This window comes from Lepidothrix coronata, unplaced genomic scaffold (assembly GCF_001604755.1).
Source record: "Lepidothrix coronata isolate B3197 unplaced genomic scaffold, Lepidothrix_coronata-1.0 Scaffold173, whole genome shotgun sequence".
Classification (NCBI taxonomy): domain Eukaryota; kingdom Metazoa; phylum Chordata; class Aves; order Passeriformes; family Pipridae; genus Lepidothrix; species Lepidothrix coronata.
This window is the reverse complement of record NW_016690353.1, coordinates 499998-524571: the sequence shown is the minus strand read 5'-3', so window position 1 is coordinate 524571 and position 24574 is coordinate 499998. Positions and strand designations below refer to the sequence as shown.

At 44.9% G+C, this 24574-nt stretch overlaps 1 protein-coding gene across 1 annotated transcript in view; it reads left to right on the top strand.

Annotated features, from left to right (window-relative positions):
- The window catches only part of OBSCN (obscurin, cytoskeletal calmodulin and titin-interacting RhoGEF), a 187812-nt gene that overhangs the window by 81082 nt on the left and 82156 nt on the right, over positions 1-24574 (top strand). The window contains 7 exon segments of the mRNA XM_017830010.1: positions 16473-16739; positions 17945-18217; positions 18847-19113; positions 20562-20828; positions 21922-22191; positions 22703-22969; positions 24145-24411. Of these exon segments, the coding sequence (XP_017685499.1) occupies positions 16473-16739; positions 17945-18217; positions 18847-19113; positions 20562-20828; positions 21922-22191; positions 22703-22969; positions 24145-24411 (1878 nt within the window).

Below are 24574 nucleotides of genomic sequence, written 5' to 3'. Positions count from 1 at the left end.
AAGGACACCGTTGCTGAGCTGACAATCCATGGCCTGGAGGAACAGGATGCAGGAGATTACACGTGTGTGTGTGGAGACAAGGCAACCACAGCTTCCCTGACAGTGCATGGTAAAATATCTGGGTTTAATAGGAGTTTTCTGTGTTGTCATCTGTGGTCTCATGGGGGATCACAATCTGGTCTTGGTCCCATCTATTACTTTAAATTGTTACGACAGCTGTACCAACCACTGGGAATATCTTCCACTAAAAGTCCTTCCCTTGGGATCATGAATAACATCTTTTCAGTTTCTGCTCTTTCCCGTTGATGGAATCTGGAAGCAGACAATGAAGAGCTTGATGAAGTCATAAATAGCACTTGGATTATTTACACTAATTAATTTCTTTAGGGCATATCACTGAGATTTCACTTGTTTTTTTCTGGAATGGAATTGAGAAGTTATGAAAGCATTGCAGCCCGTAATTTTAAATGACATAGTGTTCATTTTAATTATTAAGCTGGTTTTAAGAAAGAGCTGTGCATAGTTCCTTGAGATCTTGGGATCAGTTTTGTGTTGTTATATCCTAAACTGCCTTTAAAACATCCCTTCAAATACTGAAATTATAGTTTTACAACACTGATTTCCAAATCAGTGAGAGCTGGGAAGCTGAGACTGGGGTGGTGCTCCATTTCATGCCCTGGATCATACCATAAAAAAAACCCCTCTGACTTACGAATAAGGTGTTTTCCATCTGTCCAAAGTCAGTCTTTTATGATTCTTGGAGTTATTATTAATCAGTGTGACATGCTCAGTGTGATCCATGGCAAAGCACAAGGCAGGGGTGCCCCCTGAAATCATTCTTTGCCTCTCAGGAACTGTATATTCTAAACCTTTATAGAGCAAAAGGTTTTAACTCAGTGGAGCAGTCAAGGCGCAGTTTTTCCTCGATTTTTAAAGTGCTCTCTCTTCACCTGTGACCTTCAGCCCTCCCTCCACGTTTCAAAGAGGAGCTGAGGAACGTGGAAGGCACGGAAAAAGGCACGGCCACTTTCTGCTGCGAACTGAACAAGCCCGGAGCCGCCGTGGGGTGGAGGAAAGGAGACACAGCCCTGGGGACAGGTGACAAGTTCACCATGAGATGCCAGGGCACGATTGCTGAGCTGGTGATCCGTGATTTGGATCTGGCAGATGCTGGGGATTACACGTGCTGCTGTGGAGACCAGAGAACCACGGCCGCGCTGAGAGTGAACGGTAAAGAAAAAGGAAATATGTAAATTCAAAGGGGTTGTTTTCAAACGGTTATTTTTCTAAGAGCTTAGTAGTGTCAGCTCTTAAACTGCAGCCTTATTTCTGATGTATGTAGCAACCTGTGCTTGGACATAAATGCCTGAATGCACTGGTCAGTACTGAGCACGGGTCAGGTGTTCAAGGCAAAAATCTGAGATATTCATCTTGGTATTAACTCATCTCTTCGATGCTCATATTCAGTAGCAGGTGCTAAGAAATGGGAGATCATATTGTTGTGATGGTGGTTGTAAAGATTCTAATCCAAAATCCTAAAGCTGAGAGGATAATTTGTTGCTGAGATATTTTTGATGCAGTTTTCAGTGCTTCAGAATAACTTGAGGGTCCAGGTTCTGCCTGACCACTGTCTGAGGAGGTACAGAATTCACAGAATAGTTTGTGTTGGAAGGGACATTTAAAGGTCCCTCATGGCCTCAAGGAAAAGAGAAGTTGATGCCTCAGATAAAGTTTTATTTGTGAACTTTTAAAGCAATTAATTGTATTCCAACAGAATGTAGATACTCTGGTCAGGCTTTGTTTTCCATTCTGGCAGGCAATATCCAAGGAATGTAGGGCTCAGTCTTGCAGGTCTGGAGAAGTTGAGACTTGCTGTGGTTCTCCATTTCATGCCAAGGACTTTACCATAAAAAAACCCCTCCTCATATTGATGAATAAGGTGTTTTCCTGCTTTCCAAAGCCACTCTTTTATGTTTCTCAGAGGGCACATCAATCCTGCTTAATTAGGAAAGGCTTTGCTTGTCACACGTGGTTGACAGACCACAGCTAAGTGGTTGCTTGAATAGCTGCCATGGTCACACTTTGTGCTCATTTTGAACTCCTCAGCCTTGCCTGTGCACTTCAAGAAGGAGATGACAAACGAGGAAGCCACAGAAGGTGGAACAGCCACTCTCCAGTGTGAACTGTCCAGACCTGCCACCGTGGAGTGGAAAAAGAAGCACAAGGTGCTCAAACCGAGTGAAAAATACACTGTGAGGCAGGAAGGCACCACAGCACAGCTGCTGATCCACGCCCTGGAGGTCAAGGATGCTGGGGAATACACCTGTGTGTGTGGAGAGGAGAAGACAACTGCAGCACTGACAGTGCATGGTAAAGGAAACAGAAATGGGGGATTTTTGTGGCATGTTTCTCCCTTCTCCTCTGGAAGCCTCAGTCCTGACATGCAATGAGTTCTTTCCTTAATCTTGTCATCATTAATTCTGTTGATAAGAGATTTTCTTCTTTTATTGTTGTTTTTATCTAATTCTCACCAGAATTACAGTTCCATTGATTATACTAATATTTTCCCTGTTTTCTTCTCCCTGCTCTTGCATCACACCAAAGGCTGAAGATGCCACATCCTTGCTTTTTTTAATCTGTCTTACTCACTTTTAACTTGAGCTTAGAGAGGTGGAGCAGCAGGAGTATTCATACTTCTTGAAAAGGATGATTAGATTTCAAGCTGCATTAGGATTTGAGAAATAATTTTTGATTTTGGTTCAATGCAACTTTTCTATATAACTCTGACCTAGGGTAATGTAGATTTGTATCCAGGTGTTGCAGAATACTCAGCATTATAGTGGAAGAATAATTCACAGTCTTCAGTCAAGTTTATCTACAACTTTCCTTGGAAGAACGGGAAACTTTATTTTTATTATTAACACAGGACAGTCAGAAGTATTTTCAACCTCTTTCACACCTGGACATTCAGTAGGTCTGAATTCAGGGAGCTGATTTCTTTGCTTTACTGCCCAGACCTTTTCATCTTTGTATTTACCAATAACACAAGGATTGCTTCAGTCTTCAACTTCCAATATAACCATGGAAAATAGAGTTGGAAATGTTGCTTAGTCCATCCTCAAGCCCGAGGTCACCATCATTCCAGCCAGAAAGTTTTTCTTAATTTCAGCAATAGTCTTTCTCAAGCTGGCTCGTCATTCTTTCTTGTTTCAAATTTTATAAAAAATTGAGAAATACTTGTTTGGTTGGTTTTTTTGGAAACAATTTTTTCAGAATTGAAAGCTTTCCTCATGTCTCCATTTTGTCTTCTCTTTTCTGGGCTGAGGACCTTGAATCCTTTTAGCTTTCCCTTCATAGGTTTGCTAGACTTCAGCCCATCTTTGCTGCTTTCTGGACCACTTTCAGTTAATCCACATCTTCCTGGAAGTGTGGTGGCCGAAAGCAGAACTGCAGCTCTGCACCTGAGGCTTTGCCAGAGGGGAGCAGGATGGAAGGAACTCCTGTGTCTTGCATGGGACACTGTTTTATATATTCCAATTATGATTTCTCTATTTGCATCAGAGTTGCATTTTTCAACTTGCATTTTTTCCAGGATCTCTCGTAATCCCGAATCCCTCCGTGCCTGTTGTTCTCCTCCTTGTATTTGTGTTGTTGATCATCCCTAATTAGGATATTTTCCACCTGCTCTTGCTGAATTGCAGCCTGTTTTTTCCACCACTACTTCACTGAGGTTTTCTATGTCTTAATCCACTCTGACAAAGTGCTTTCACCGTCTCTTCTTTCCCGCCTTGGGATCATCTGCAGAACTAATGACAACTCTGCATTTCATTGTCACTAAATTTCACTGCATTTCAAGTCACTAAAGAAAATGCTGAATAATACTGGATTCCAGAGCACTGAGGAACTCAGCTCATTCTTTCACTGTGAGTGTAAATCACAGTTGAATATTCTTTGACTGTAGTTTTCAAATTAGTGGCACGTTCCTTCTGTAGTTCCACCTGTACCTGAGTTAAAGTAAGAGCTTTGCTAAATTAATAATGTACAGCATATACTGGGTCTTTCTGTCTGTGAAGCTTAATCTATGTCAAGAAAAAATTACACTGGTCCACTCCTTCAGGAAGAGAAAAGCTCTTGGCAAATCCAAGTTTTTCAAAGAATTAAGTTAAGTTGAGATGGATATGATTCCTCAGATCCTCTCTCTGCCATCTCTCTCTTTTTCCAAGAAGGTGAAGGGGATTCATCTTTTAGGTCAAGACTGATGAGTATTCCTAAATTCCCTTTTTTTCAGTGGATATCTAGTCAGCACAGTCCATGGAAGACAGGGATGCATCCAGTTCACCTTATTTAGCAGACATGTGGTCAGCAGATACCTCTGCTGACTCCACTGACTTCACCTGGATCTTTCTTGGCTGCCTGGGAGTTTAGACTCCTGTTTTGCATGGCAAGAACCAAATGTGTGCGTGTCAATGTGTGAGGCCTTTTTCACCTCTTAGTTTCTGGTTTTTTCCTTACTCGTGGAATGTCATCCATTCATGCTCTTTGATTTGTCCAGTGTAAATGTTGATGTCTGATATTCATTGATCCTGTGCCTTCCATGACGAATTTCATCACCCCAAGGTGCCTTAAGAATAGTCAGACTATTTAAATATTCTCTAATCATTTTTTTCTTATCCTAGCCAGAATTCCCATTACTTTCTTCACTGTCCTTTACCTTTAATATCAAAAAAGAAGGAACTAAATTCTTCAGCTTTCTCATGTCACTCACCATCAACTTACATTCCTGAAAGAGAGGTAAGCCAACATGGTTTAGTGGTGGCTTTGGCAGTGCTGGGTTAAAGGTTGGACTCACTGACCTTAGAGAGCTTTTCCAAATTAAATAATTCTATGATTCTATGATATCAGCATCATTTTGCAGATCACTTTTAGCCCCTCTTTCATGTTGATCTTTTGTCCAGGAAGTGACAGAGATCGGGAATGGGGAACTGCCCTTGACCTTCTTGAGACACTCAGAGAACCTGCCCTTTCTGGGTTTGTCTCTACATTCAGCAGTATTTCTTTTGCACTCATCTAAACCTCTTGTATTTTATAGTCCTCTTGAGTTTTGGGACATTGAAAAGTTTGTGATTTAGATAGACTGTTTCTGATGATCCTTGGAGTGAATTACTCTCTAATTATGCTCTTAATATCGTTTCTGTGAGAACTTTTCCACTCTCTTAAACTGTGTTGTCCTTTAAGTTGACATCTGCACGATCATAAGTAACAATTCTCAAATTATTGGAGCTTGTTCTCTTGTTACCCACAGAATTTTCTTTCGTTCTTCTCCATCATTACCTGTCCTAAAATCCATGAGCTTTCCTGCTTCGTAATCAATGTCTGCACAATTATCCTCCCCATCCTTATTCTCAAATATTTATTTCTTGTTGGTCAGAGAATGAACTGGGGACCCTTCTCTCCTGTTCTTCATATCCATTCTATATCCAAATGTAGTTCCTGCCCCATTCCAAAGACTTACCAGGTGTTGTCCCAACCTGCTGCTCCCAGAGTATATATTAGCACATTACCATCCAGCCTTACACTCTGAATTTTTCTATTCATTGTTCCTAAAGGGATGGGGTTTTAGGATGCACCTGAATTTCCTGGTGTGAAGATTATGGCAGATCTCTGCACTGGAGACATCATCCTTTTCTTTTTATTGCTACCCAAGCACTTTGAAGAGATCTCTCTACTCTTCATCTTGTTCTAACTCTGGGTTATGCCTATAGGCATCCTTAACACCTCAATTCAAACCTGATCAATTTTTCCTTTATTTTTTTTCATGGATGGATTTTCCACGCTGAATTATACTGAGGAAGTTACAGTTTTGATCATACATGAAGTTTGCCCACTCCTGCTGTTTATTCTCCATCCACCTCTAAACCAGTCAGAAAACTTGCTTAAAATTTACTTAAAAAAAGAAAATGATAAGACCCTTTTTTATCTGCGATACAAATCAGCATCTTCCTTGCGTGGGATCATCCTCACGTCAACAACCAGGCACGGATAGATAGAAACACCAGGTTCATTTAGTTTGGTGGCCCAGAACTGCATGTCATGAAAACATTTGCTGCTCTGTTTCTCAGCCCTCCCTGCCCTCTTCAAAGAGGAACTGAGAGATGAGGAAGTCGAGGAGGGCAAAGCGGTGACTCTGCGCTGCGAGCTGACCAAACCCGCCCCGGTGGAGTGGAGAAAGGGCCACGTGGTGCTCAAACCTAGTGAGAAGTACAAAATGAGGCAGAAGGATGTCACTGCAGAGCTGGTGATCCAGAGCCTGGCTGAGAGTGATGCTGGTGATTACACCTGTGTGTGTGGGGACAAGGAGTCCACGGCTGCCTTGGCAGTGCACGGTAATGCCCAATTCCACCTGGATGTCCTTGTTAACAAGTTTGAATTACTTTTATCACCCTGTTCCTTGTCATCTGTGCATAGTTCCTGTGAGTCTGACTTTGCGTTGAGCCGTCAGGAGGATTAATTTTGTGATTTAGGGGTAAAACCTTCCAGCAATTCCATATACAAAGTGGTTTTAGGATCCCCAAAGCAGATGTGAGATCAAGCCTGAGGACAGCCCCCCACTGGTGCCCTCACCTTTCCTTCCCCTCAGCAGGCAGCTGGTTTTCTGCTCCATTTTAACCCTCTTCCCATTGCATCCTCAGTGCTGCCTGCAGGGATCAGGGAGAGCCTGAAGGACCAGGAGGTGACAGAGGGTCAAGAGGCCACTCTGTGCTGTGAGCTGACCAAGGCTGCCCCAGTGGAGTGGAGAAAGGGCAGCACTCTGCTCAGAGCCAGTGACAAGTACAAGATGAGGCAGGAGGGCACAGTCATGAAGCTGCTTATCCACGATGTGGAGCTGAAAGACGCTGGAGAATACACGTGTGTGTGTGGAGAGCAGGAGACAACAGCTGCCTTGATAGTGCATGGTAAAAAAAAACATATACAATATCTGTATTACTGTGCATTTCTTTGTCAGCTCACTGATATTGGTTGTGGCTGAATTGTTCCTTTACATTTGTAAGCTCTCTGTAAGATCTGGTTGTATCCAGGTTGCTTTTCTCCTCCTGTCTGTTGGTTTGTCCGATGTCCCAGAATGAAAACCTCTCACCCTAAAGGGTTGTCTGCCTCTGTACCACCCCATCCCTCCTGTAACCTGTGTGCCACGTGTCCTGTTTAATGTCCTCTGTCCACTTTGTGACCTTCAGCCCTGCCAGCACTTTTCAAAGAAGGCCTGAAAGACCTGCAAGCCCTGGAAAGCCAAACAGCCACTCTGCGCTGTGAGCTGACCAAGGCTGCAGCTGTGGCGTGGAAGAAAGGGAATAAAATGCTCAGGGCAAGTGAAAAACACATCATGAGGCAGGAGAGTGGCCTTGCTGAGCTGGAAATCCGCGACCTGGAGCTGCAGGATGCAGGAGATTACACCTGTGTGTGTGGAGACCAGCACACCACGGCGTCTCTGGCAGTGAATGGTAAATGCAGATGAGTGTCCACTTTCTGTTTCTCTGTTTCTGGCTGTGTGAAGTGTCCACCCATCAGCTTTTCCTTAGGGATTAATTTGTGTGCAGGAAAGGAGAGCTTCTTGTCCTGGTGTTTAATTTTGGTCTGAAATTCCAGAAAAGGAAGCTGAGGATTTGGCTGTTTCTCCATGCAAACTCCAGTGTTGTAGGTTTAAGGGAATAAACACCTAGAAGAGACTCCTGTTAGACCAGCTGATTTGTCCTGTCCCTGTGATAAATTCTTTAAATTCCACCTTGAATGCATCCAGCCTGTTGTACCTTGACCTGTCAGCTCAGCACTTCTTTGTCTTACAGTCACTGCTGGATTCAGTTTTCCAGATCATCATAGCAATAACCTCAGCCTCAAAGTCCAAACCCCCTGATCTGGCCAGATTTGAACTTCATCATGCTGATGGCTTAGTTTAAACACACTATTAACTTTCCATTCCCAGCCCTGCCAGTGCTTTTCAAGGAAGAACTGAAGAGTGAAGAAGTCCAGGAAGGAGCATCAGTCACTCTGAGTTGTGAATTAACCAAAGAAGCTCCAGTGGAGTGGAAAATTGGGCCCAAAGTGCTGAAAGCAAGTGATAAATATCAAATGAGACAGTCTGGCACCACTGCAGAGCTGGTCATTCATGACCTAGAAGTAAAAGATGCTGGAGATTACACCTGTGTGTGTGGTGACCAGAAGACAACAGCAACCTTGGCAGTTCATGGTAAAAAGACCTTATTAAAACTGATAAATAACTCTAGAGACAGGCATCATTCTGAAGTTCAGTTGTTTCTTCCCTGGGTTAGTAGCTTGTCTTTTTTTTTTTATCCCTTTCTCTTCATTCTATTTATAACTCGTTTCTTGCTGAGAGAGAGTCGCTCATGGCAAATTTTGGGGTCATTATTAATCTGTCCTTTGAAAGGAGAAAACAAGATGTTTCTTTCTGCCCAAATCCCCTCTTCCTGGATATTTACGTTTTCCAGCTCCAGCCCTGTGGTTCACTTCAGTCAACCCCAGTTTTCCCCAAAACACACAGGTATGGTCTGTCAGCACCTGCCCAGGAACCGGACAGAGGAGAAGTGAGGGTTAAATAAACCAACCCATAAATAAATCCTTTTGTTAATAACCTCATTACCTGATCTCTGCTCTCCTCCCGTTGATGAATATCCATGTTAATGAAATAACAGTCCTTGACTTTGAGGAACTTGGTCAGAGATTCAGTTCTGCCCCTCCAGATTCTTCCAAAAACAGGGATCTGGGCTTTCCTGAGACATGGACTTTTCCTGAGGCATTTGGGGTGTACCCCTTTACACAAGGCACTTTTGTGGGTAAATGTCAATAATTAGTTTTCCTGAAGGTTGCTTCCTGTAGGTTGTTCTGTCTTTGGGTTGTGATTCCAAAATGGGAAGTAGCAAGAATCTGAAATTCTCGTTACATGTAATGGCCCTTCAAACTTCAATTTAAAACTAGGACTAGTTTTATTTTTAAATCTGACTGCTTTCAGGTAGGTGGGGCTATAATATTTTAATTTAAAAAAAACCAGAAAATAACAATATCAGCCTCCAAGAAATGCTACTTTTGTGGGTAAAATAGCCCTGTGTGCAGCAGTGTTATTTGTGAGTCCTGTTGATCTGAGATCTGGGTCTTTCTGTCTTCTTCTTTCACTATGAATAACAACAGACACCCAGGGAACTGCCCCTTAGGGTGACTGAAATCACATCACACTTGAAGTAGGATGCTTTTGGAGTTTCTAAACTTGGTTATGCCTAAGCATGTCTATAAAAGGCCGGGGGGGGGGAAGGCATGAGGGGAAATAATCTCAAGCGTGAAAAAGAAATGGGGATTTTAATTCTGGTTTTCTGCTGACCATCTGTCCATGTTGCATCCTTCAGCTCTGCCCCCACTCTTTAAGGAAGAGCTCCAGGACAAGGAAGCAGGAGAAGGTGGAGAAGTCACCCTGTGCTGTGAGCTCACCAAGGCTGCTCCAGTGCAGTGGTGGAAGGACCAGAGGATGCTCAAAGCGAGCGAGAAATACAAAATGAGGCAGGAAGGGACCAAGGCAGAGCTGGTGATCCATGAAATAGCTGAGGAGGATGCAGGAGGCTACACCTGTGTGTGTGGGGAGCACCGGAGCACAGCTGTCCTGACAGTCCAGGGTAAAGCCATCCTGACCTCCTGTTTCCTGGCTGGAAGCCTCTGCCCTCTGCTATAACTGTTCAGTTTTACACACCTGTTTGTTCAGCCTTATTAACTGAACTCCCACTCATTTGAAAATACTCCCTGCCCCTCCTCACTTGCAGGCTGTGCCAACTGGAAAATCCCAGTCTGCCTTTCTCTGTCCCATCCTCTTGTCTTTTCCTTTCCTTAAACACATGCCTGCTAGCCTTTCATCTTTCCCTTCTGCCATTCCTTTCCTAACACACAAACCCACTATTCTTTGGACTTTCCTTTCCTGCCTTTATTCTCCAAAGCACAAATCTGTTTATTCTTTGCCATTCCTTTCTGGCATTCTCAATACTGACCATTGTAATATGGGGAAAAGGAAGCATTAGTTAGTTACAATTTCTTCTGTACTGAGCTATTCTTATATTGGGCTTTGTGCCCATAACCTCTGTCCTAATGCTCAGATTTCCATTGGGAGACTTAATTTTCTAAGGCTGCAGATCTCCTGCCAGCCTTGTTTTGTTGGAAGAACCACTTGCTGTGCAAACAAAACTGGTGTTTCAGCTTCAGAGTGCTGGAGATGGGAAATGTGCCAAATCTGGCTAAACCCGGGTTCTACTTGGATATTTTAACTTAGTTTCACTGCTGGGGACACTAAGTTTTTTAGATCTGAGGTATCCAACTTTGTCAAACAGGTGGAATTATCCCACTTACTTAATAGAGGGACATATGTGAACATTTATTTCAAGGACACGACTTGCAATGGGTTACAGGAACGATGTTCAGTGGGGAAAAACATGTTCTGAGACAAGAACACTGGCTGGGATTCAGCATGTGGAGATTTTCTTTGGGGTCAGGAAGAACCTCTGAGTCCTGGATGAACCTTTTCAAGGATAGCTCAAGGAAGAAGGGATGAGGATGAGTGAGGAGCTGTGCCAACACTCAGAACACAGTAGAACAGCTCAATAAGTAGGAAAAGAGAGCACAAAGATATGAAGTTTGTGGGAGACACCAACACAGGGGAACTAAGGAGCTCAGAGATGATATTCTTGGTTTTTCTCTCATGGAAATTGGTAGAAAGCAGGTTGTTGAGGACAGGGCAGTTTTGCTAGTAAGAAGCCAGCATGAACCCCAAAGGATTAGGATGTATATTCCCTCTAGGATATTTTCACTTCTCTTCCCTCTCTTCTTTGCTGATGCTCGACCTTCCATAACTTTCAGAACTTCCCCCCCGTCAGTTCCTCACCCATCCCTGGAGAGGTGCTCAGTCTGTAACACCTTTTACCTGCATCCTTCAGCTGTGCCTCCATTTTTCCGAGAAGAAATGACCAGCAAGGAAGCAGTAGAAGGTGGAACGGCCACTTTTCAGTGTGAGCTCAGCAAGGCATCTGCCCCTTTGCAGTGGAAGAAGGGCCACCACGTCCTCACCTCAGGCAAGAAGCACAGCATGAGGCAGGAAGGCCGTGTTGTGGAGCTGGTGGTTCATGACTTGGACCTGGATGACAGTGGAGATTATACCTGTGTGTGTGGAGACAAGAGCACCACAGCTGCCTTAACAGTGCATGGTAAAGTAACCCTTGGGATGGTTCTCCAAGCCTTAGAGCTGCCTAAACTTCTGTTGTTAGGATCTGTTCCCATTCCCTTTCTGTTTGCTTGGGTTTTCCCGTTCCTTTGGACTTTATGCACTTCCTCCTTGTGTCAGAATTGGGATAAGAGTTCCCTGCTGCTGTTTGTCCCCCTCAACTGTGTTGGTTCCTCTCACTTTCTCAGTGTTCAGGGAAGTTGGGGGAGATTTTCCGTTGTGTCCCACTGACCTGCATCAGGGCTCAGCATTTCACCATCCATCCATCCATCCTCTCCCACGGGACTTTTGCCTTTTAAGGAATATTCACACTCTCTGTGGTACCCTTTTACTCTTCAGCACTGCCTCCAGAATTCAAGAGAGGCCTGAAGGACCTCGAGGCCGTGGAAAATGGCACAGCTGCTCTGCACTGTGAGCTGACTAAACCTGCTGTGGTGGAGTGGAAGAAAGGGCAGGAGGTGCTCAAGGCAAGCAGCAAGTATAAAATGAGTCAAGAAGGTGCTGTTGCAAAGCTGATTATCCGTGAGCTGGATGTGGAGGATGCTGGAGATTACACCTGTGTGTGTGGAGATCAGCAGACAACTGCCACTCTGACAGTCAACGGTAAAAACAAAGGAAAAAAGCCACAAGGTTTTCTGAAATTAAAAATAAGAACGGTGGTTTAGTGTTGCTGAAGGGAAAGACCTGATTGCAAATCGTGAGGTGTGCAGGACAGCGTGGTTTTATACAGTCTCAGAGACAGGCAGAAAATGGGAATTGCGATGCAAAACAGTGCATTTTTCAGCATGTTACTTTCAGGATAATCATAATCTCTCCTGCCAGTGGCCTGCCCTAAGAGGGAATTTGAACTCCTAAAATTCCCTGCCTTAAGAGGGAATTTGAACTCCTAAAATTCCCTGCCTTAAGAGGGAATTTGAACTCCTAAAATTCCCTGCCTTAAGAGGGAATTTGAACTCCTAAAATTCCCTGCCTTAAGAGGGAATTTGAACCCTTAAAATTCCCTGCCTTAACAGGGAATCTGAAGTCTTGCAATTCCCTGCACTTAGAGGGAGTCTGATCTCTCAAAATTCCCTGCTTTAAGGGGGAATATGAACTCCTAAAATTCCCTGCCTTAAGAAGGAGTCTGAGCTCTTACAACTCCCCGCTGACCTTCAGAACACCTTCAGTGATCAGGGCAACGTGTTGGCTACTTTTGGAGCAGGAAAACGACTGTGCCATTTTTAGTAGATTAAGCTTCCGTACACTTCATGGCAAAATGTAACTTCTTGAAATCCATCTCTTCTTGTTCTGTAGATGTTCCTGTTTCATCTCTGGGGAAATAGCCTTGTACTTTGAGTATGGAGGTTTAGAGACATCAGCAAAACAAGCTCTTTTGGTGCTTTCATTTTCTTTCAACTCTCTCTTTCCCAAGCCCCAACTGCAGAATGTTGCAAGTCATTTTTTCTATTTTATAGCCCTACCAGCACTTTTTAAGCAAGAGCTCCAGGACGCCGAGGCAGAGGAAGGTGGCACAGCCACACTGAGGTGTGAGCTGACCAAACCCAAGGCTCCAGTGGAGTGGAGGAAAGGGGATGTCACCCTGTACCCGGGTTTGAAATACGAGATGAAGCAGCAGGGCTGCACCGCTGAACTGACCATTTCTGACCTAGAACTGGATGATTCAGGAATATACACCTGTGACTCTGGACACCAGCAGACAGCAGCTGTGGTGACTGTACATGGTAGGCACAGTGTTGACCCTTGGCTCAAAAAATGTGGAGTAGAAGGAGGTTCTCTTGGTGTTCTCTACTTGCTTTGCTGCTGGTCCCTGCCAGAATAAATGTTCTTCTTTGGCACGACAAATGGTCAGGTTAGAAAGGTTGTTCTTGCGGTATCTTGAGTGATTAATGAGCATCAAAGTTTATTAGAATCATAGAATGGCTTGGGTTGGAAGGGACCTCAAAGATCATCTCATTCCAACCCCTTGCCATGGGCAGGGACACCTTCCACTAGACCAGGTTGCTCAGAGCCCCGTCCAACCTGGCCTTGGACATTGTCATGATGTCAAAATATGCTGAACTCTCCTCCCCTGAGTGCAGGGAGTGTGGCTGGGTATGGGAATGGCATAAGGGATGATAAGAGAGGCAACAGTTAGGGGATAAAGGATTTCTCTGACAGATGACTGTGCTCTATTATTACTGAAGGCTTTGAACTTCAGGTGTAAACGTTCCTCCACCCCTTCTTCTACCATTCAGAGCAAGACCTTGCCTGAAATCTGAATTTCCTCTCCCATTTATCAGTTAATGTGTTTTGATTACCACTTTGATTACTATATGTTTATACAAGCTCTATTTGGGTGAAAAAATACTCTTTGCTTAGTATTGCAAACTCAGAGACCTCTCTTAAGGAACAAGGGTTTGTGTGAGAGAGAGCACGTCCCAGGGATCTTTGCCTAAAGCACCTGTAGTTGACATGGAGACACTTCCACGGGAAAGTCTGGCTCCTTCAGACCACAAACCAGGTCACAAACCACTCTCTAAAATCAGATCTTTCCTCACTTCACCGCCAGTCCTCAGCTCTTGGTTCACACAATGGTTCAAGAAAGATGCTGCCGAGACAGAGAGTTGCAGCCCAAGGATTATGAAATCATTTCTGAAGAATGATGGTAGAATTGTGTCCTTCTTGGGCTAAAACACTCTTGAAATGTTTCCCTCTCAAATTTTGCAGCACTGCCTGTCACGTTTAAGCAACCCCTGCAGAATCAGGAATCCGAGGAGGGAAGCACAGCCACGTTCTGCTGTGAGCTGTCGAAACCCAAAGCTGCTGTGGAGTGGAGGAAAGGAGGAGTGGGGCTGCAGCCCAGCCAGAAATATGAAATGAGGCAGAGGGAATGCCTGGTAGAGCTCTTGATTCATAACCTCAAATTAGAAGATACAGGAGAGTACAGCTGTGACACTGGGGATGAGGAAACCAAGGCAACTTTAAACGTGAAAGGTACGTGGGCTGAGCTGACTCCTAAAGCAGCTGATCCCATCCAACGTGCAAAGCAGCAGTTTCACTGTGAATATTTTAAGTACATTATTCTTTTTCTCTATAAATATTTTCTTTTTCATCTGACATACTGAGATTTTATTTTGTTCTAATGTGAATGGAAGAGGATGATACTTTGTTCTTCCGGTGCTGCATTTGGGTTTTGCGTTCTAATAGGAAATAATTTCCAGCTCTGTGGCTGACAAGAAATTAAAGAAAGAACAATAATTTAACATAACATCTGCATATTTCACTTGACATGTTGTTTAAATATTTTTAAAAAGCATTTTCTTCCAAATCCTGTAAGAAGACAGACAATGACCTTCCTGATCTGTCAAGGCTGCTCATGGAATTTTGAATTTCTAGCTCCTGAGATCACTGTTAGACCAACTGAAGGATAAATTCACTCAAAGAATTCAACCCTGGGAAGGATTTGAGTCAAGAAACAAAGGAAATAAAGGCAATAAATGTTATGGGTTCTTCTGATGTAGCAAGACCTAGTAGCTCCAGGCAAATTAGAAAACATGGATCCTGCCCAGGAATGTCTCACTTGAAAAGCAGAGTATCTTCTCTGGAGTGTCAGTCTGTGTCAACCAGGACTTGACTCAGGCTTCAATAAAAGCTTCTTTTTTTGTCTCCTTTAGCTCTGCCAGTTCTTTTCAAAAAGCAGCTCAAAGATGAGGAGGCAGAAGAAGGAGCTGCGGTGAAATTCCAGTGTGAGCTGACGAAGGATAATGCAGCAGTGGAGTGGAGGAAAGGCACCATGGAGCTCTTCCCGTGTGCCAAATATGACATTAAATTAAGTGGTTGCATGGCTGAACTTGTGATTCACAGTGTGGAGCCAGAGGATGCTTCTGATTACACGTGTGACACGGGAGACCAGCAGAGCACTGCAGTCCTCAGAGTGCATGGTTAGCGTTGCATCAGACTGGAACAGAGGAGAGAAGGCATTTGTGGAAATGTGTGAATGGTGTTGTTTAATTTACTGGTTATTATGAATCCTTCTAAAAGTTAAGAGATGGAGGAAAACTGCTGTCCAGACATAAACAGAGCACAGAGAAGTGGATCTTGTGGGACAGGGTTCCTATTTCAGCCTGTAAAGCACAGTGTGCAGTGCACTGACATCTTTCTCTGATGTGACAAAAGCAAGAAACTCTGAATCGTAGGGACCTTTATATTCTAATAGATCTTTATTTCTAGCACTTTGCATTCATTCCTGGCTCACTTGAATCAAAAACAAATCACGCATCGTTTAAAAAAGCATTTTAAGTTTAACTATATTTAATCTTCCCATGAAGACTCTGAGAATGCTGTGTTTAACTAAACCAGGAATGATGACTGTGATTGATCACAGAATTACTGCATGGCTAAAGTTAGGAGGGACCACAGCAGGTCATTTGATCCAACCTCCCTGCTCAGGCAGGGCCATCCCAGCACCATCTGTGAAATGTTTGTGGTCATCTCAAACAGTGGGGTGGAACTCGTGGCTTTGATCTAAACCACAACCTTTCAAACTACATCCTCTGGCTGAACCTGACCCACGAAGCAGCCACAGGGTCAGCTCTGAGTGAGAGAGCCTGTGACTGCTTTCCTTGTCTCACAGCAGGGTTTAGACAGAGGAATCACAAGCACTGAGATTCCAGTTTCCCCAGCTGCTCACACACACACACACAGACAGGATATTCCCTTCTGGTTTCCACCCGTTGTCTGAGCAGATTCATGTCCTCTTGATTAAATGTCCATTTGTGCATCATCTGGAAAGACTCACTGGTGCTGGTCCAAGGTCTTGAAAAGATAACTGAGAAACCAGAAAGGAGTTTAAAGCATTACATCATTTAATTGTTGTAAATAATGAGTATTTCTATAAAAATGAACAAATTTATGCCCGTTGTAATCAGAAAGTAGCAGGTTTTGCTTAGTCAGAATCTTTCTCTAATCTTTCAATCTCCAGAACAGGTGCGTAAAAGGTTTGATGTGGATGCCCTTGACTTTAAGGGAAACATATCTGGGGAAGTTTCTGATCCTCTCTTTGTCTGGGTATACACAATATAAGTCTCTTTGTAGGCAAAAAAAAGGTGGTTTTATTATCATATAACCCCCTAATGCAAAATTGCCCCTCAGCGTCAGAGCCCGGGCGCTTGTGCTGAGCTGTGCATTCCAGGGAACGGATCCCGTATTATTTATTTCTTTCCTCACTTTGCAGCCACCAAACCCCGGCTGAGGCAGCAGCTGAAGAACGAAGAGGTGGAAGTGGGGGGGACAGCCAGGCTGCGCTGCGAGATCTCCATCAGCAAGGCAGAGGTGGAGTGGAGGAAGGACGGAGCTGTCCTGCGCTCCAGCTCCAAGTACGAGATGTGGCAGGACGGGACCCTCCGGGAGCTCCGCGTTCACCACCTGGAGCCTGGAGATGCCGGGGAATATTCCTGCAAGGCTGGGGATGAGACGACCTCTGCCAAACTGACAGTGAAAGGCAAGAACTGTTTGTTGGGGCGAGGAGGTTTTCACTTGAGGAGACTAAGGTTTCACCACGTCATCATTATTACTGTGAGGAACGCAGAGCATAGGAAGGGTGTCCTAAAAAAATCTGGTGGTCAATGGATGTACCGAAGCAAAGATTGACGTGGTGGAGAGGGGAGGATGAAGCAGCTGTGATTTGTGACTCATAGCTTGAAATATTTGCTTGACATCATATGCAGGGGGGCGAACAGATGGTCCATCCCCAGCTTCCAGTCACATGGCAGCTGCATCTGGCCTTAATGCCATCACAGAGCTTGGACCACTAGTGTGGAACAAACACTGCCAGCATCTCTACAGGATGCTCCATGTTGTAGATCCTCTGCACGTTACACCCAGCTGCACCATTTGTCGTGCAGATGGTGACCTCAGTTGTAGGAATATCTGCTGTGCTTGCTCACATGAAGATTTCACTGCTTTTTTTGATGGTTGGACTCGACAACCTTAGAGGTGTTTTCCAACCTTAAGGATTCTATGATTCCTTTGGTATTCCCCAGCAGACTTGGGGTACATACAGCTTTGGGGGTATATTGGGGGGCTGTCTGTGTGATCTTTGCACAGATCTGCAGGAGTTCAGCTGGCCTAGAAGCAGGACTCAAGCCAACTGTGCTTACATTAATCCAGTAAGTCCTGCTGAGAGGACAAAGCCAACCAGCTCCTCAAGACATTTGGAGCATCAGCATGGAGTAAATGCAATTCTGTTTGCAAAAATATGATAAAAAGGATTAGGTTTTAATGTTACTTAGTGAATATATCTAAGTTCAAGTGTAGCAAATTTCAAAACCCTCATTTTGGCTTCTGGCATTCATGCCTTGTTCACCCAGTTAGAGTGTCAAACATTAAATTAAAAAATCAATATGTAATGTATCTCTGAGAAAGGAAAAGTGATAAAACCACTATTTGAAAGTTAATTGCCCTTTTACCAAGTACACTGAAAGCAGAATTTGGGATGTGATTTGAGAGGCTGTGCTGTTTCCATCCTTGGAGATACTTGAAGCTCAGCTGGACAAGATGCTGAGCAACCTGCTGTAAAAGCCGGCCCTGCCTTGAGCAGTGGTTGCACCAAGTGACCTCCAGAAGTCCCCTATAACCTGTTTTATTAATGATTCGATGATCTGATCCATGTTTTCCGTTCCATTCCCCGCTCCTGACTGTTTGCAGAGCCCGACGTGACCATCGTGAGCGGCCTGAAGGACACGGAGGTGTTCGAGGGGGACGACGTCACGTTCCGGTGCCAGGTTTCCCACGAGAACGCCAGGGACGTGGAATGGAAGCTGCAGGATGTCGCCCTGCAAAACAACGAGATGAACGAGATCTCGGTGGAAAAAGGGAAGGTTCACACCCTGACCCTGAGGAAGGTGACTGAGCAGGACATTGGCACCGTCACCTTCCGGGTGGGATGTCACACGTCCACGGCAGAGCTCACGGTGAAAGGTAAAGGCTCTGTGTGGGGTGGGACAGCATCAATGAGGACAGCTGATGTTTTGCTTATGCTGACAGTAAATTCATGTCCATAATTCACCCCTTTTTAGGTCATGTTAGTGCTTCAGAGCACACGTGATGTACTGGTGTGGTCTCATGGACTGCAATCACCATGGATAGACAGTGAATATGTCACCAGGGTCCTGAAGTTAGCTGGTTCCTAAAGAAATTCCTGTGTTGACCTCAGTAGTTGGATTGAAAAACCTGGAATTTTCACTGCTTCCATTCTTCCTTTTAGAAACATGGAATGATTTGGGTTTGAAGGGACCTTTAAAGGTCATCTAGCCCAACCCTCCTGCATTGAGCAGGGACATCTTCAACAGATCAGGTTGCTCAGACCTTTTTTTCCCTTCTTTGGTGTCTTTCTTTCTCCAAACATTATTTATTTGGAGAAATTCTCCACCCAACATCCTTCTCTTTGAAGCTTGTTTTAACCCCTCAGTAGAAACTGAAGTTTGGTTTTGTTTTTTGTTGTTTTTTTTTTTTTTTTATAATGCTTAACCATTCAGCTGTGGCTTTAACACCACAGAGAAAAGAGACAAAGACGCCTGGAAATGCCTTTGCTGTGTTTGTAATTTCAGTGCCACCTCCAGTATTTAAGGAGAAACTGCAGAGCCTGGAACTGCAGGAGGAAGACACAGCCGTGCTCAGGTGCCAGGTCTCCCAGCCCAACGCTCAGGTGAAGTGGAAGAAGGGCACTCAGGTGATCTCCCCGAGCTCCAAGTATGAAATCAGGCAGGAAGGAACAGTCCACACCTTAAAGATTTTTCACTTAAACGCAGAAGACTCTGGCAAATACACCTGTGATAATGGAAACGAGCAAACGACAGCCACTGTAACTGTTAAAGGTGGGTTGTTTTAAGATGAGAAACTTGCTCCACTTCCTCAGTTTGGCTCCACCAAGAGGGTTCTATCGACTCTCCTTGACTTCAGATGTCCTTTGATGGCATAAAGCAGCTGAGACCATTTGCTCTCAGAGGTTAAGTCCTGTGGTGTCCTGAGCAAAGAAAATGGAGGGACACAAAGTACAGTAACTACTTCCACAATCTGAGACCCAAGGGCCTCTTTCTGGTCACTCAGAAAACCAAGGCTGGAGCTAAAATGAGAATAAGACCATTTTTGATGTCTCAGCATCCCTTGAGCTGTAGTTCTATCTCAGAAAATGATGCTCAAGCATGACAGTGTTCCAACTTGGACACTCAGCTCCAGTTGACAAGCGGCATTTCTAGTGCCAAGGGTCTGAAAATAGGTGTGATGTGGTAATACATCAGTTTTTCCAAATCTAATCAGATATAAATACAGCACTGAGGTGACTTTTCTGAGATACCACATCAGCAGAAGCAAAGAGGATCCAGAGTGTTATTGTGAATTACTGTCTTTTGGAATATCCCTTGAGGATTCTCCTGTTAAGGACACTCACCTGCCTGCTACCACACTAATGCCAGGATTTGGTGAGACCAGAATATCAGTGCTCTGAGCAGATCCTCTGGTGGTGGTTGCCTGTTTTTATCTCTGTGTGTGCCATCAGCCACTCCAGCACTCCTTGAAAAAAATTCCAAACCCAGGAAGCTGAGGATGGCTCTACAGTCACCCTCCAGCCTTGATCCAGTTGTTCCCCATCCATCCCTACACCATCCATTCCTACATCACCTACAGGGACCTTCAGATCTCTCTCCTTTTATAAGTGTCATACACTCAGTTCCTGTGAATTCCCTCTGATTCCTGGAGCCCAACCTCCTCCCCTTGTAAATAACAACTCATAAATGTGGAGCCACTGAGGTAATTCCAGGCAACTGTACTCAAGGAGCTAAACATGTGGGACATCATAAATCAACTCCTCAAAACTCTGTCGTGACCCATCAGTGACAACATCAGTGCAGAGGCTTCCAGGGTTCATTTCTCTGCTGGGTCCAGCTTTCAAACAAGGGGCATCGTATAAAGATGTTTCTCCCAGATACCCAAGAACTTAGGCCAGGAGTTGTGGCTTTGGTACCCATCTGGAGAGACAAGCACTTAGATTCTCAAGACTCTGTATCCATGACCATTCCAGTGTAAGAAGGAGCATAATCCTAGAGGTGCTTGGTGTGTGCAGTGTCCAGTGACTCTCCAGGAGTGCAGAGTGCTTAGAGCTCCTGGAAACTCAGCACTTTCTGTCATTCCTTGTTTCAGTTTTAAAGTAATTTTGGAATTGAGTTTGAACCAAATTTAGAATGGCACCAGAGTTTCATTTAACACAAGACTTCGTGACACAGCCATTGAAACATAATTTTTTGCCCTCTTATTTCTCCTGGTTCAGCTTTGCCTGTAACCTTCACACAACCACTGCAGAACCAACAGGCTGAAGAAGGTGGCACCATCACTTTGAGCTGTGAGGTGTCGAGATCAAACACCACAGTGCAGTGGAAGAAGGGCGGGACTGTGCTGAGACCAAGTGACAAATACAAGATGCGTCAGGCCGGGCCCGTGGCTGAGCTGACCATCCACAACCTGAGCGGAGCTGATGCTGGGGAATACACCTGTGACACAGGGGACCAGCAAACCACGGCTGTGGTGCACCTGAAAGGTGAGGCTTTGGGTGTGGGAGAGCTGAGCAGAGCTTGGTGTCACAGCAGGGGCGTGTTTATTTAATAATCTGGCAGCTAAACGTTGTCCTGTGCCCAAACTGAATCGTGGGGATGTCAGAGATGAGTGATTTCAGAGGGATAAGAACTGGGTCAGTTATCTCTGGGGAATCAGAAATGGGTCTTTAGTCACTGATTATGATAATGGCACCCACTGAAATTTGTTGACAATGCTTTCCCAATATATAGATTGAATTATAAATATATATTTGATGCATTCGTTACCACAGAACCACAGAATATTCTGAGTTGGAAGGGACCCACAAGGATCACAGAGTCCAGCTCTTAAGTGAATGGCTCATAGAGGGATCAAATGCATGACCTTGATGTTATTAGCACCATGCTCTGACCAACTGAGCTAATCTCAGGGTCCTTGTATATTTATTATATGCATACTACAGTATAAAATGCATACTTTTTAGACTATATGTGCATAATATATATGCACACATACATAAATCATGGATCTGGAAGGTTGTAACATATTACTACGTGACTGCGTACCTACATTTCCATGAATTTAGAACCATAGAGCCACAGAATGGTTTGGGTTGGAAGGAACCTTGAAGAACATTTAATTCCAACACCCCTGCAATGGTCAGGGATGGCACCCACTAGATCAGGTTGCTCAGGGCCCCATCCAGCCTTTCCTTGAACACTTCCATGAATGGGGCAGCCACAGTTTCTCTGGGCAACCTGTGCCAGGGCCTCCCCACCCTCACAGGGAAGAATTTCTTTCTAACATCTAATCTAAACCTGTCCTCTTTTGGTTTAAAACCATTGCCCCTTGTCCTGTCACTACCTGCCCATATAAAAAGTCCCTCTCCCTCCTTTTCATGAGCCCCCTTAAGTTCTTAGAAGGCAATGAGGTCTCTTCAGAGCCTTCTCTTCTCCAGGCTGAACACCACCAGATTTAGCATTTAGGGCTTCAAATAACAATAGCATAGTCCTGCCAAGGAAGAGCAGAACTAAATGTTTAACCCAGGAAGCATCACTTGAAAGTAGATACCAAACTCTGTTGACCTTCCCATAAAGAACCAGCAGTGACCATAGTGGAGATGCTGAAGGACGTCACCTCGTACGAAGGGGAGGACGCGGTGTTCGAGTGCAGGCTGTCCCGGGAAACAACCCAGGATGCCAAGTGGTTCCTGGGGGATGTGCCCCTGCAATCCAACGAGATGAATGAGATCAGAGTCCAGGGGACACGTCACAGTCTGATCCTGAGGAAGGTGACCCTGGAAGACTGCGGGTCCATCAGCTTCAAAGTCGGGGAGCACACGTCGGCAGCACAGCTGAAGGTCCAAGGTGAGCAATACCAGAGGGAGAGGGACTGGGCAAGTGCTGGTACACTTGCTCTGGCTTCTGGAGAGGTGTATTTGGGATTAGGGGTCCTTGGAAATTTTGGGATATTCTGCTAACCTAATTTAGGCATTTAAGAGTTAGATATGTACATCTGAGCTGGTCATTTCGGTAATTTTTATTGTCCGTGGATGAAGATTAATATTAACATCCTTTGGAGACCATCCAGCTAAGCAACCAATCATATGTTGGAATCAATGCTGAAAGATGTCGATAATATGCTCTGAATTAATCTCCTACTCATGATGTTTTTAGATCATATTTACTAAAAAAAAAATCTGAAAATTTAAACCCCCCTTGCTATTAAGTCATATAAATGATTTAGAAAGATGACCCATGGCAATACTGTAGGTTCCTCTCTGATCTGATTCAAAATATAACCATAGACCCCCAGCTCTGATCTGGGGGTGACGTGGATCAGGCTGTTGCAGAACTGATGGTTCCCTCTTCCCCACAGCTGCTCCGGTCATCTTTGTGAAGGCGCTCCAGAACCTGGAGCTGCAGGAGGGTGGCACAGCTCACCTGTCCTGCGAGGTGTCCAAGCCTGACGTGCCCGTGGAGTGGAAGAAAGGCACGTCTGTGATCCACTCCAGCCAGAAGTGCAGCATCAAGCAGGAGGGGAAGGTGCACACGCTGGTGATCCGCGATCTGAACCGCGCGGACGCGGGCGAGTACAGCTGCCAGACGGCCGACGGGAGGACCGTGGCCAGGCTGGAGGTTAAAGGTATGGTTTCCTCTCCGTTCAGCAGCGGTGAAAGGAGGGCACATCAATTTTCAGAGCTCTCTAGTGCGAGAGAGACAATGATTAGTGGAGCAAGTGCAGCAGAGGCCAACAAGTTTCTCAGGGGGCCGGAGAACATGAAATATGGGGGACGAATTTTTATCAGGGCCTGTTGTGATAAGAAAAAAGGTGATGGATATAAGCTAAAAGAAGGACAATTTAGATTAGATATAAGACAGATGTTTTTCACAATGAGGGTGGGGAAGCCCTGGCGCAGGTTGCCCAGAGAAGCTGTGGCTGTCCCGTCCCTGGAAACATTCAAGGCCAGGTTGGATGGGCTTGGAGCAACCTGGTCTAGTGGAAGGTGTCCCTGCCCATGGCAGGAATGGGTTGGTCTTTAAGGTCCCTTCCAATATAAACCATTCTAGGATTCTAAGTAAAGGGAGAGGTAAGGGTGGCTGCATTTGTTAAGAGTGGGGAAGAGAAGGTTGAAGGGGGGACTTCTTTGCTATCTGCAGCTTCTGAACGGAGGCCTACAGAGGAAAGAGAGAATTTTCTTGGAATTCTCAAGTAAACAGATGACAGGAAACAGTTGAAAGCTGCAGCAAGAGAAATTAATTTTAGAAAAAACCCAACCTTTCCCAATGAAGGGGTGGTCAGACATTGGAACAGAGACCCAGAGGGGTGGAGGAATCTCCATCCATGGAGGACCTCCAGAGGTCCCTTCAGCCTTAATTATTCTGTAATTGATCCCTGGCTGCATGATCTGATGCCTCAGGTCTGCAGATGTGTGTTCTTTGAATGATTTTATCCTCTCCTGTGATTTTTATTTCAAGGATGAAAAGCTATCCGGCCTTCTGAAATAATTACTGAAATTAATTGGGAACTCTTTGTGAAAAGAAGGCTGGGATATGGGGACAGAAATGTAGCTCATATAGAACTCAAATTTTTCCTGCTGATTAATTCCCCTTTCTCCTCCTCCTCCTCCTCCTCTGTCTAGCTCAGGCCTAGTCATCCCTGTTCCTGGCAGCTCCCCTTAGGTAAATGCAGCCAGAATCGTGCATAAACTTCATGAATGGCACTATCAGCACCTTAAAAATCAAACATTTCTATTTTTTCTATTTTTGCTTCACCCATACTTTTTTTTCCCCTCTTTGCACCATTCCCCAACTCTCAAGGCCTCCCCGTGCTGTTCAAGCAGTGGCTGAAGAACGAGGAGGTGGAGGAAGGTCGCACGGCCCTGTTGTTCTGTGAGCTGACAAAGCCCAACGCACACGTGGAGTGGAGGAAAGGGGACACCGTTCTGCAGACAGGTGACAAGTACGAGATCCGGCAGGAGGGGACACGTGTGGAGCTCCTCATCTACGATGCTGAGGCTCAGGATGCTGGGGAGTACACGTGTGACTCGGGGGATCAGCAGACCACGGCATCGCTGCAAGTCAAAGGTAGGAGAAGGATTTTTTGGAGGCAGGGAAGTCGTGGCTGTGACTGTTCTCCACAGGGGTGATCGTGGAATCATCTGGGGAAGGCTGGACAGGGCTCTGAGCAGCCTGGTCTAGTAGGTGGTTTCCTGCCCATGGGGTTGGAATGAGATGATCTTTAAGGTCC